The sequence below is a fragment of the Alexandromys fortis genome, unplaced genomic scaffold (assembly GCF_014885135.2).
Source record: "Alexandromys fortis isolate MF-2015 unplaced genomic scaffold, M_Fortis_MF-2015_v1.1 scaffold_187, whole genome shotgun sequence".
NCBI lineage: Eukaryota > Metazoa > Chordata > Mammalia > Rodentia > Cricetidae > Alexandromys > Alexandromys fortis.
In genome coordinates this window covers 2,938,324-2,951,851 of record NW_026068088.1, presented here as the reverse complement: position 1 = coordinate 2,951,851, position 13,528 = coordinate 2,938,324, and the positions used below count along the sequence as shown (strand labels likewise).

Here is a 13,528-nt window from a genome sequence, read left to right as displayed (position 1 = left end):
CCAATACTATCCACAAACCCAGCCCTACACAAAGTACTAGAAGGAAAACTCCAACCCAAGGAAGTTGACTACATCAACAAAAACACAGAAAATTGATTATCTTACAGCAAAAAATCCCAAAGAAGGGGAAAACATACAAATTAACATCATCAACAATGAAAACTAAATTAACAGGAGATGGCAATTACTATTCATTAATATCCCTTAATATAAATGGACTCAACTTACCTATAAAAAGACACAGGCTAACAGATTGGATACAAAACAGAATCCATCCTTCTGCTGCATACAAGAAATACACCTCAACCTCAAAGACAGACGTCGCCTCAGAGTAGAGGGTTGGAAAAAAATTTTCCAATCAAGTGGACCTAAGAAACAAGCTGGTGTAGCTATCGTAATATCTAACAGAACAGACTTCAAACTAAAATCAATCAAAAGAGACAAAGAAGGATATTTCATATTAGTCACAAGAAAAATCCATCAAGAGGAAATCTCAATACTGAACATCTATGCCCCAAATACAAGGGCCCCTTCATCTGTAAAAGAAACACTTCTAAAGCTTAAATCACACATTAAACCCCACACACTAATAGTGGAAGGCTTCAACATTCCACTCTCACCACTGGCCAGGTCTGTCAGACAAAAAATTAACAGAGAAATAGGGGACTAACAGATGTTATGACTCAAATGGACTTAACAAACATCTATAGAACATTCCATCCAAACATAAAAGACTATAGCTTCTTGTCAGCACCTGATCGAACCATTTAAGAAACTGACCAATACTAGGTAAAACAAAAACAACAACAACAAAAAAAAAACTCAGCAGATACAAAAAACTTGGAATATTCCCCGTATCTTATTGGATCACCATGGCTTAAAATTAGAATTCAACAGAAATCAACTAATTCCAGAAAGCCCATAAACACATGGAAATTAAACAATGCTCAACTGAAGCATCAATGGGTCAAGGAAGAAATTAAAGACTTCCTATAATTTAATGAAAAGGACCACAAAACATATTCAAATTTATGGGACACAATGAAAGCCCTGTTGAGAGGAAAGTTCATAACATTGAATGCCTACATAAAAAAGCTGGGAAAATCCCACACTAGTGAGTTAATAGAACACCTGAAAACTCTAGAACAGAAAGAAGAAAACTCACCCAGGAGAACTAGATGGCAGAAAATAATCAAATTGAGAGCTGAAATCAACAAAATAAAAACAAAAAAAAATACAAAGACTCAATGAAACAAAGAAACGGTTCTTCAAGAAAATCAACAAAATAGACAAACCATTATTCAAACTAATCAAAAGGCAGAGAAAAAATATCCCAATTATCAAAATCAGAAATGAAAGCCTACAGAATGGGAGAAGATTTTCACTAACCCCACATCAGACACAGGATTGATCCCCAAAATATACAAAGAACTCAAGAAATTGGTCATCGAAAGAACACATAATCTGGCAATGGTGGCACACGCCTTTAATCCCAGCACCTGGGAGGCAGATGCAGGCTAATATATCTGTGAGTTCGAGGCCAGCCTGCTCTACAAGAGCTAGTTCCAGGACAGGCTCCAAAAGCTACAGAGAAACCCTGTCTCAAACACACACACACACACACACACACACACACACACACACACACATACAATTCAATGAAAAAAATGTAGTACAGACCTACATAGAAACTCTCAATAGAGGAATCTAAAATAACTGTAAGACAGGAATTGCTCACATCTTTAGCAATCACAGAAATGCAAATCAAAAAAACTCTGAGATTCCATCTTACACCTCTAAGAATGGCCAAGATCAAAAGCACTGATGACTGCTTATTCAGGAGAGGTTGTGGAGTAAAGAAAACACTCCCGCACTGCTGGTGGGATTGAGAGCTGGTATAGCCCCTTGATATATCAGTATCGCCATTTCTCGAAAAATTAGGAAACCACCTTCCTCAAAACCCAGCAATACCACTTTTGGGTTTATAGCCAAAGGATGCTCAATCATACCACAAGGACATGTGCTCAACCATGTTCATAGCAGCAATTGTTTTTCATAACAAGAACCTGGAAACAACCTAAATGCTTCTTGACCAAAGAAAGAACAAGGATAATGTGCTACATTTACAGAATGGAGTACTACACAGCAGAAAAAAAACTAATGACATCTTGAAATTTGCAGGCATATGGATGCATCTAGAAGACATCATATTGAGTGAGGTAACCCAGACCCAGGGAGTAAAATATCATATGTACTCATTCATAAGTAATGTTTAGACATAAATCAAAGAAAACCAGCCTACAATTCATAATCCCAGAAAACCTAGACAACAATGAGGATCCTAAGAGAGACATACATGGACCTAATCTACATGGGAAGTAGAAAAAGACAAAATCTCCTGAGTAAATTGGGAGATGGGGACCACAGGAAAGGGTTGAGGGGAAGAGAGAGGAAGGAAGGAAGGAAGGGGAGCAAAGAAAAATGGGCAGCTCAATAAAATCAATAAAAAAGAAACCCCCTTACCCATACTCCTGTAAGAAATCCCAATAAAAGTCATTGGTTGACCAAGTTGAGCTTTGGTCTTTTGTGGGCTCCCAATCTGAGGGGAGTGGATTTGTGTGTTGTGTCTCCCCAGGAAGAGTTTTGTGTCCCAATAAGAACAGAGGCCCTGAGCAGTTGTGTCTGGCATTCTGGAATAGCAGGTTGTTATGAAAGAAAGTTATTCTGAACTCAAAAGAAGGCAGCATGAGTTTTACTGTAGAATATCATTTGGTTATTAGAAGCCATGTTTCTCCTCTGAGCACAGTGCTATACACCTGGAATCCTAGCAATTTAACTGTAGAGGTAAGGGTAAGGGGATCATGAGTTCAAGTCCAGCCAAGAATGCATAGTGAGACTGTCTCAAAAGGGGTGACGCCAAACCTATGCTTCTGTAATGGACTCGAATTCTCATTTCTATGACATGAAATAATATTTCCTGTATAGTTAAGTTGGGAAACCCCTGCAAACTAATAACCCCAAAGCTTAGAATGATTTAAATGTACAAACATTAGCTGATTCACAAAAAAGAATACATGAGAATGTTCCCACAGTGCACCACAATGATGGAGGAAGGTCATTGGTTAATTATAATAAACCAACTGCTTGGCCTCATAGCTTAGAACATAGATGGGAGGAGTAAACAGAATAGAATTCTGGGCGGAAGAGGAAGTGAGGTCAGACTCTGCTCTGCTCCCGGAGAGGCCTGACAGCTCTGCTCTCTAGAGCAGAGACGCCATGCTCTGCTCTCCTGATAGCTCTGCTCTCTGAGGCACACACGATGAAGCTCCGACCCAACATGGACATAGGTTAGAATCTTCCTGGTAAGCGCACCTTGGGGTGCTTACACACATTATTAGAAATGGGTTAGAACAATATGTAAGAGCTAGCCAATAAGGAGCTAGAGTTCATGGGCCAAGCAGTTCTTAAATGAATACAGTTTGTGTGTTGTTATTTCGGGCATAACCTAGCCAAGCGGCCGGGGTGTTGGGGACGTAGCCCCGCCGCTTCCTATTTCAACACCACAGGGCAATTTTTTTGGCTTTTTTCAAAAAGTGATCATATATTACTTTTGTATTCCTTAGAAACAAGTCAATGGAAGCATTATTTACAACAGAAAGGTGCTTTGGATGTCATTCAGTTGGTGGAGCACTTGCCTAGCTAGCACAAGACCCTTGGTTTCTGTTCCAATCCTCATCCCAACTTCCCTTTCTCCCCTCAAGACTGTCTGCTGGATAACTGGGCAACTCAGATAGCAAATGGAAGCTCTTCCTAGGAAGCAGCCAAACCAGGTCAAGGGCTGGGCACATCTAAGGCTCTGTTTTCCACTGTGGGTTGGAGGATGTCTGTGAGTGGCAGTGGCTCAAACAGGCAGTGCCACACTCCCGTGGACTCTCCTTGGAAGCATGAGTGGGTCTGTTTGGACACCTGCATGGCTGCCTTTTCACCCAACCCTGGCCCTGTTCTGCTGTCCCAACTCACCTGCCCTTTCTAAGAAGTTCACCTCGAAGGTGTCAGGAGCACTGGGACCCACGGGCTGGACACTGCACTCCCCGCCGCCTGAATCCTGGCTCTCAAAGTACTTCTTTATTTCCCACTGGATCCCAGGAATGGACTTCTGGGGCCTCACTAGTAGTGGAGACGGTGGGCAGGAACTAGAAGGTAATGCTGTGGGCATCTTGCTTGTGTGGAGCTCAGCTGGCTTTGTCAAAGATGTATGTCTAGAGCTTGAAGCGTCAGCTGTCTGTGTTACAGTCGGAGGTCTGGAGCTTGTAGTCTCAGCTGTCTTTTTCAAAGATGGAGGACTGGAGCCTGGAGCCTCATCTGGTTGTGTCAAATATGGAGGTCTGGAGCTTGGAACCTCAACTGGCTCTGCCAAAGATGGAGGTCTGGAGCTTGCAGCCTCAGCTGGCTCTGCCAAAGATGGAGATCTGGAGCTTGCAGCCTCAGCTGGCTCTGCCAAAGATGGAGATCTGGAGCTTGCAGCCTCAGCTGGCTCTTCCAAAGATGGAGGTCTGGAGCTTGCAGCCTCAGCTGGCTCTGCCAAAGATGGAGGTCTGGAGCTTGCAGCCTCAGCTGGCTCTGCCAAAGATGGAGGTCTGGAGCTTGCAGCCTCAGCTGGCTCTGCCAAAGATGGAGGTCTGGAGCTTGCAGCCTCAGCTGGCTCTGCCAAAGATGGAGGTCTGGAGCTTGCAGCCTCAGCTGGCTCTGCCAAAGATGGAGGTCTGGAGCTTGCAGCCTCAGCTGGCTCTGCCAAAGATGGAGGTCTGGAGCTTGCAGCCTCAGCTGGCTCTGCCAAAGATGGAGGTCTGGAGCTTGCAGCCTCAGCTGGCTCTGCCAAAGATGGAGGTCTGGAGCTTGCAGCCTCAGCTGGCTCTGCCAAAGATGGAGGTCTGGAGCTTGCAGCCTCAGCTGGCTCTGCCAAAGATGGAGGTCTGGAGCTTGCAGCCTCAGCTGGCTCTGCCAAAGATGGAGGTCTGGAGCTTGCAGCCTCAGCTGGCTCTGCCAAAGATGGAGGTCTGGAGCTTGCAGCCTCAGCTGGCTCTGCCAAAGATGGAGGTCTGGAGCTTGCAGCCTCAGCTGGCTCTGCCAAAGATGGAGGTCTGGAGCTTGCAGCTTCATCTGGCTCTACCAAAGATGGAGGTCTCGAGCTTGTAGCCTCAGCTGGCTCTGCCAAAGATGGAGGTCTGGAGCTTGCAGCCTCAGCTGCCTCTGCCAAAGATGAAGTTCTGGAGCTTGCAGCCTCGGCTGGCTCTTCCAAAGATGGAGGTCTGGAGCTTGCATCCTCAGTTGGCTCTTCCAAAGGTGGAGGTCTGGAGCTTGCAGCCTCAGCTGGCTCTGCCAAAGATAGAGGTCTGTAGCTTGGAACCTCAGCAGGTTGTGTCACAGATGGAGGTCTGGAGCTTGCAGCCTCAGCTGGCTCTGCCAAAGTTGGAGGTCTGGAGCTTGTAACCTCAGCTGGCTGTGTCGAAGATGTAGGTCTGGGGCTTGGAACCTCAGCTGCGTCTGCCAAAAATGCAGGTCTGGAGCTTAGAACCTTAGTTGGTTGAATCACAGATGGAGATCTCAAGCTTGGAGCCTCAGCATGTTGTGCCAAAGATGGAGGTCTGGAGCTTGGATCCTCAGCTTGCTTTGCCAAAAATGAAGGACTGGATCTCAGATCCTCTTCTGGCCTTTTCGTGGTTTCTAGGAAAATGGTCACAGGTTTGCCATCAATCACCATGTCATGGTCTCTCTTTTTCAGTACTCTCTCCTTAGCTTCAGGGGAGACATGAAACACACATTCCAACAGAAATGAGAGAGAACTCATAGACGACCCCCAGTGTCCTCTCTGGGCAATCACAGAACCTGATTAAATTCACTAGGTTCCCCTTTTTAGAGTAATCCATTAAGACTCCTGAGAGTTGCTCTGAGACTGGCAGGACAGAGCTGCAAGGAAGACTCAGAAATGCAGCTCTGACTCTAAGAGAAGACAAGCAGTAATGATGACACCAGACCTGTACCTGAAAGAATTAGAAACCAACCAAGTTGCATGGAAGAGGTTTAGACCAGTGTTATGTGGAAAGAATGCTCTCCAACCCGCTGAGCTGCCTGCAGCCTTTGCTGTGTGCTCCAGAGTCATGGCTTTGTGAGCTGGGCTGTGCTCTGCTGATGCGGCTGCCTTTGAGTCATTTCTGTTCCTCTAAGTAACCCCTCACCCATACTCCTGTAAGACCCTTAATAACAGTCATTGGTTCATGATGTTGGGCTTTGTTCTCTTGTAGGCTCTCTGAGGTGAATGGACATGTGTGTTGTGTTTTCCAGAAAATGTTTTTTTTATTATTCCAATAAGAATAGAAGATCTGAGCAGTTATGTCTGACATCTGGAATAGCTGGTTGTTGATGGGTAAAAGTTATTCAGACCTCAAAAGTAGGCAGCATAACTTTTACTATAGAACATCATTTGTTATTAGAAGCCATGATTCTAGTCTGGGAATGGTGGTATACACTTAGAATCCTAGCACTTTAATGGTAGAGGTAATGATAAGGGAATCATGAGTTCAAGGCAAGTAAAGAGTAAATAGCGAGTGAGTCACTCTCTTTCTGGGGATAGATCCACAGGGACTCTGGAGGCTACTTTCTGACCTGGTACCCAGTAACATTTGGCTCATGAAAGAAAAGATAGGCATAGAATTGGGCAGAAGCAGACAATTCTCTGAATTTGAGCCCAGCCTGGTCCACCTTCTAAGTCAACCATGGCTACATAGTGAAACACTGTCTCAAAAGGAAAACAAAAGTTTCAGGCCAGCATGGCTACATGATAAAATACTGTCAAAAACAAAGCAAACTGGGTGGTGGTGGCACACACCCTTAACCCCACTTGGGAGAGCAAAGTAGGATTTCTGAGTTTGAGCCCAGCCAGGTTAACAAGAACTAGTTCCTCAAAGAAACTCTTATTTAGAAAAAAAAAAAAAACCTGCTCAATTTCTAAAATAATGTTAAACTCAGAGATGGGGCAATGGCTGACACCCACGAGCATGTAACATACCTTCATCTTTCAAGATGCGCTGAACTGTAACACTCTGTCCTTGAGGGCCTGTGGCCATATTCGTCCTCAAGTTCACTGTGAAGTCCTGATTATTAATTTTGACAACAGTGCTCTTGTGCTTTGCCTGCCGTGCGTTCTCCAACTGCATGGTAGCTGTTTTGTCGAAACAGTGTGTGATGTTGTTGACAATATATCGCCATTCCACGAATGTGAGGATATGGTCTGCCTGGCTTTCCTTCTCTTTAGCCAATTGGATGCTCTTGATCAGGTTTACAATCTCATCTCTGGCTTCTATCACATCTCTGCTAATTCCTGAAACTTCAATCAAAGGTGCCTTCTGGTCCAGCTCAATGACGATATTCAGCCTCTCCTGCAGCTCATTCAGCTTCTTGTACTCCTTCTCACCAAAGTCTCTGACACACTCATCATCACTGCTATAGGGTAGCTGCTCTTTGTTGATCAGATTCTGTATCCAGGAGATCGTGTTTTCCACACTGTCTTCGTCTATGCCACATACCTGGAAAACGGTCTGCTCTATTTTCTTCTCCAAAAACAGGGTCTTCTGTTCATGTGGAGTGTGCTTTGGAAAGCCTAAAAAGGCTAAAGAGAAAATGAAAATTAATTTTCTTTTACTCCCCTCAGCATCAAGGTGAGGAATATGTATTTGATAAAAGCGAACAACTCACAGGTGGTCTTAGACAGTAGAGACAGCTGGGGAGGAGCTGGGGAGCCTTCTCTGTCTTTCATGTTGTCATAAAATATATCCAGGATATGAGGCTGGAAGATAACAACTTTGACTTTCTTCACAGCCGGCGCTGACCTTTTCCAGATAAATTCTTCAATGGCATCCATTATGGCTTTAGCAACTGCATCTGGGTCCTGTTGAGCACTTCCTTTAAAAAAAAAACACACACACACAAAAGACAAGGTTAAGATCCATCTGCAAAAATCTATGACATAAACAAGGAATTCCAGATGTCACAGGAAAGAAAAATGCCCGGCCCCACCCTAATTGCTGCATAGTTTCAAACATAACATCATCAAATAGTTTTGACATCCTAGAGACAGTGGGGAGGTGTTTCTATTCCATGCTTTCCACAGGTCAATGCTCCAGGACAAGACCCTGAAACCCGTTCTAATTTCTGACAGTCACATCTGTCCTTTTCAGCTGATCCTGGCTCCCAAGGTCACTCCCCTCCAATTAGAGTCCAGGTGACTTCCTCCTTGATTTACTAGAGTCTTCAAAAGATCATAAAAGGCAAAAAAGAAGAAAAATAATAATACATCTTGAAACAACATGGTCCTTACAGAACAATCTTAGCCTCTGATAGATCTTATGGATGTATGGATTCTGCCAGATACCTCTGGGAACCTGATTTAAACTAAGGTAATATAAGGCTGTAAGATACTTGTTATAATCTGTAATTCTAGCCTATTAGTTACCCTGAGCCTCCACGACGTCTTTCTTCCCCATACTCTGCACCATTTTTGCTGCCCAGCAGAATTCAAATCAGCCACTGAGTAGGTCCACTCCTGTCTTCACTATGTTCAGATCTTGTTTCTCAAGCCCTCAAACCCACTGAAAGGTAAGACTGGGGAATAGCCCAAAGTGAATAGCAGCTGCCAAAGTCACATGACAGGCAGTGTAAAAGTCTCCTGGGCAAGCTGGTTTGATCAACTGAGAGACTATCTGGATTATCCCTGTTAATGGTGCCCACCAGTGGTGCAGGAAATTACAGCAGATGCCTTTGACTAACCTTGTAGACAATTGTGAGAACACAGGTCACTCCTCCTGCCTCTGTCCTTCCAGTCATTGGGACCACAGGTGATGTGGGAGGGTCTTCTGTTTTGTGTTGATTTCATTGGTTAATAAAGAAACTGCCTTGGCCATTAGATAGGCCAGCCCTTAGGTGGGTGGAGTAGACAGAACAGAATGCTGGGAGGAAGAGGGAAGTGAGGCAATCACCATGCCTCTCCTCCCCTGGTCAGATGCCATGGAGCCAGACACTAGGTCAGACATGCTGAATCTTTCCCGGTAAGCCACCACTTTGTGGTGCTACACAAATTATTAGAAATGGGTTAAGCAAGATGTGAGAGTTAGCCAAGAAGAGGCTAGAGCTAATGGGCCAAGCAGTGTTTAAAAGAATACAATTTGTGTGTGGTTATTTTGGGTGTAAAACTAGCCATGCAGGAGCCGGGTGGGATGAAAAGCAAGCCTGCTCGCCTCATCACTACACAAAGGTGCACATAAATTCACCCTGCTCATTTTCCTCCTTCTACTCAAAGAACCCACGGGCTTTATTCATTCCCTAGTGGACAGGGTGCCTTGGAGTGAGGAAACTATCTACTCCTAGGGAAGGTGTCGTTGTCATCAACCAGACCCAGTGAAGACCAAATCCATGGGGAAGTGGACACTTTGGGATGGAGCTTTGATAGCCTGCAGCTACAGACCTGTGCCAATGGGTGGTAGGCAAATGGATGAGTAGTTCCGTTGTTCACATTCTTCCAAAACACAGGACACTGATCTCTTCACGTCGTTCCCACCAACAACGTGAATAATACTCTTGCATCTCAGTGATCCACCTTGAGTAACTATGTACTCACTGTTCTGCTGAGCTGTGAAACAGGAGCAGATTCAGAGTCAGACGCTGATCTGCACTTGGAGAAGGCAAGATGTCTGATTTGATGAGGAAACATTTTATGAATTAAAAGTTCACAAAATACTACACACTTTTAACTTTCTTTCGTATGGAATTTTTTCATAAAATATATTATATTAAGATGAATACATGAGTCTCAAAACAAAACAAAACCAAAAATGATTAATACATTGTCTTCTCAGCCCAAGGCCCTTCCTCAGTTTCCTCACAGCCTCCCACAGTCAATCTTCCCCTTCCAATCCAGCTCCAAGAAGCAGCATCATTCCTTACCCAAGACAGAAAATTCATTCTCCACACTTGGTCCTGCACCTTCCAAAATTGCTTTGGAGACGCCTGCACGAGAAAATCAAGATGGTGATCTGATCAGAATGACACCTTTGTGTCTCAACATACCCCATCATAGAGCAGTAATGACAGAGGAGACATTTTCAAAATTGTTGCCAGTTGTAAGAAAGCCCATTGAATTAGGTTTATAGATATTAGTTAACAGGAACAAGCCAAAGTCAACAAACTGTTTTGTCTATAGAAACACTTCTTCATAGGATCTACCACATTGATTCTTGCATGAGACAGAATCCATCTCACTAAGTACCTGATTTGAGATTAAACGTCTTTGATGTTGAATTGACAATCACATCTGCCACTTCTTTGGTGATGTCCCCCGTGGCCACTTGGAAGAGGATCGGGCCAATATTCATTTCATACACTCCTAACATAGGGCTGGAGAGACTCCCATAGAAACCTGTCCAGAGGAAAGAAAAGACAGAATTAGGCACCAATGATGTAGGAGGTTCTTCTGTCTATGTGTTACTTTCATTGGCTAAATAAAGAAGCTGCCTTGGCCTTTTTAATAGGCCAGCCCTTAGGTGGGTGGAGTATACAGAACAGAATGCTGGGAGAAAGAAGCAGAGTCAGGCAGATGCTATGGCTCTCCTCTCCGAGATGGATGTGGGTTAGACTCATCCCAGTAAGCTACAGTGATGTGGTGATATGCAGATTATTAGAAATGGGTTAATTAAGATGTGAGAGTTAGCTAAGAAGAGGCTAGATATAATGGGCCAGGCAGTGTTTAAATGAATACAGTTTCCGTGTAATTATTTCCGGTAAAGCTAGCCGGGAGCCGACCCCATCGCTCCTTTTACAACACACCAAGTCATCAGAAGCAAGAATAGCTGAGGTCGCAGGTTTCTCTATCACTGTATTGGCTGCCTTTTACTGCAGCCCTGGCTCTGGGCTAGGACAGGAGGATGATTTGAGTTTAGAAGTTTTGGGGCCATCCTGGGCAATATGACAAAACTCTGCTTCAAAACAAAGCTCCAGTGAACCCCAAACAAGATGAACTCAAAAAGAGCAAACCACATGTGACAGCGAAGTGTTGGCTTGTATTGTCTTTTAAGGTGTCTCTTGGAAATGCCAAGTCACATGATTCATTGGAGTTAGTAGTCTCATCAGTAATTTAAAAATCCCACTCTACAGCTTATATGACCTGGCCCACCTTTCCCTTTTGCCCAAGTCAGGCCAGTTTCTTTTATACTCAAATGCATGGAATATCCTTTAATTTTCACCTAATATGATCCACAATTTGACTTATCAGAGAAATGGCCACCGTCATCCTTTCCCTATCATTGAACAGTTACTTGGTAACAAGAAATCACTGGTCAACTTAAACACTTTACTGTACCTTGGGTGTCACTTGGATTTCCATGACTCCTTTTGTCAAATTCATCTGAAAATGCCTGGAAACACAAACACAGTTTTAACCATTATACTCCCTATGCGATCAGTGAGTTTGTGTCCTGGGAGCTTCTGATTCTGTATGCACACGTGTAGTGATGTGTATAGTAAAGACGTTGTGCCTGGCTTTGAGTGACATGTTTCAGCAAAGCCTTTGCTATGTTTGGGTTGATTGGTGGAGGCTAAGAATTGTTTTGAGATTGTTTAAACCTAGAAGAAATGTTGACTCTCTAAAGACTCTGCACTTGGAGCTCTATGAGAGCTTATAGCTGTAATTACCTTGATCTGAAGATACTCCTGGAATCCTGGAGTTCTTACTTTAGATTACAGCATTCCATAATATGTGGGCTGTCTGCTTTCACAGGCAGGAAAAACAAGATGACTACAGGATCTGGAACTTTTCCCAGACTCTGTTAACCTTGTATATGGTTGAATGAAGTAACTAGAGTGAACTAGTGTGAGCTAGGTGTCAGTCTCTTCCATAAGGATGAACCCCTCTGCTCCTTCAGAAAATGAAGACTTGGCATCTTGGTGAGCTTCTCTCTCTATTGTGGCATTCACATCAGGATTCACATAATATACATACACATGATTGGAAAATAGTAGCCCTCAAACAGTAGTTTATTATTTTAAAGTCATAAAAAATATACATATGGCTGGGCAGTGGTGGTTCATGCCTTTAATCCTAGCACTTGGGAGGCAGAGGCAGGTGGATCTCTATAAATCTGAGGCCAGCCTGGTCTACAAGAGCTAGTTCCAAGACATGCATCAATGAAACAGAAAATGTGTCTTAAAAAAAAAACAATATATAACAGAGGCAGGTGGATCTCAAATTTAAAGCCATCCTAGTCTACAGAGTGTGTTCCAGGACACCCATAGTTATACAGAGAAACTCTGTTTCAAAAAATAAAACATCAGAAAAAAGAAAGACAAAATATACATACACTTTCTACAAATGTGTCCTGTAAAATAGAGACGTGAACAATGTTGTAAATCCTATTAACTAAAGCTCTGTTTACAACAAAAACCAGACAGTTAAAATCCAATGGAGGGATAATTCTACACTTTCACATGCCCATGTGTTAAAACAGTAGCCATTAAAAATAAATTTTCAAAGAATATTTAATAGGGATGTAGAGATGCTTATTTTATCCTTTCAAGTGGAAAGGATATTAAATTGCACATTTACATGATCTCATCTAGAATCATACAGCAGAGGAGACTTGGACAAGGCAGACTAAACAATTCCTGCATTTTGTGCTACTCAGTGTGTCTGCATGGAAACGCATTCCCTTCTTAACCAAACAGCCCAGAGAAGCTGCACCTAGAAGCCGTGTTCAGACCTTCAGCTCCTGCTCTTCAGTCTCTGTCCTGGTCTGTGCTCACAAGCAGCTCCTTTTGTAAATGTCATGCAAGTTTAGATGTCATTAAATCTTGAGAGTTTATCATGTTTGGAAGGAGAATAAATATAAATACTTTTTTTTAAGCTTCAGTTGTATCACTGCTGGTCACAAGACACCAAGAACTGTTGTTGGTGGATGTTTAAGGACACTTTCTCTTGAAAACAATTCAAAACAAGACAGGGTTACAGCATCTAGTTCATGTCATCGATTATCATAGCCAGCACATCCATCCACCTGCTTGCCATTCAAAGGTTATAGGGACAAGTGACACCCAATGGTGATAATTTAGGACATTGATCTTGGTCTTTAAATAAAGCTTTCAAGGATTGGTTAAAATTTTACTTTAGAGTCTGGAAAGCTGACTCAGCAGTTAACAGCATTTGCTCTTCTTCCAGAGGACCCAGGTTCAGTTCCCACCATCCACTCATGTGGCTCACAATCACCTGGAGTTCACCTCCAAAGGATGTGACATTGCCTTCTGGTTTCTGGGCAACTGCACATATGTGACATCCACTCACTAGGTCACAAACACATACACATAAATTTAAAAAATAACAGAAATAAATTTTTAACAAATTTACTCTATATTATGATGTTTGTTTTCTTTGTGTTGTTGTAATAGCTTTCTTCTCTTTTTTTCTTTTTTTTAATTTATTTATTTATTT

General features: G+C 43.1%; 1 protein-coding gene across 1 annotated transcript in view; it reads right to left on the bottom strand.

Annotated features, from left to right (window-relative positions):
* Nucleotides 1-5,421: 5,421 nt before the first annotated feature.
* The window catches only part of LOC126488731 (protein mono-ADP-ribosyltransferase PARP14-like), a 29,197-nt gene continuing 21,090 nt past the window's right edge, over nucleotides 5,422-13,528 (bottom strand). The window contains exons 6-13 of the mRNA XM_050122392.1: nucleotides 11,408-11,471; nucleotides 10,319-10,468; nucleotides 9,997-10,059; nucleotides 9,518-9,682; nucleotides 7,753-7,959; nucleotides 7,067-7,666; nucleotides 5,675-5,796; nucleotides 5,422-5,544 (exon numbers count right to left, since the gene is read on the bottom strand). Coding sequence (XP_049978349.1) covers nucleotides 5,422-5,544; nucleotides 5,675-5,796; nucleotides 7,067-7,666; nucleotides 7,753-7,959; nucleotides 9,518-9,682; nucleotides 9,997-10,059; nucleotides 10,319-10,468; nucleotides 11,408-11,471 — 1,494 coding nt within the window. The remainder of the gene's footprint in view (nucleotides 5,545-5,674; nucleotides 5,797-7,066; nucleotides 7,667-7,752; nucleotides 7,960-9,517; nucleotides 9,683-9,996; nucleotides 10,060-10,318; nucleotides 10,469-11,407; nucleotides 11,472-13,528) is intronic.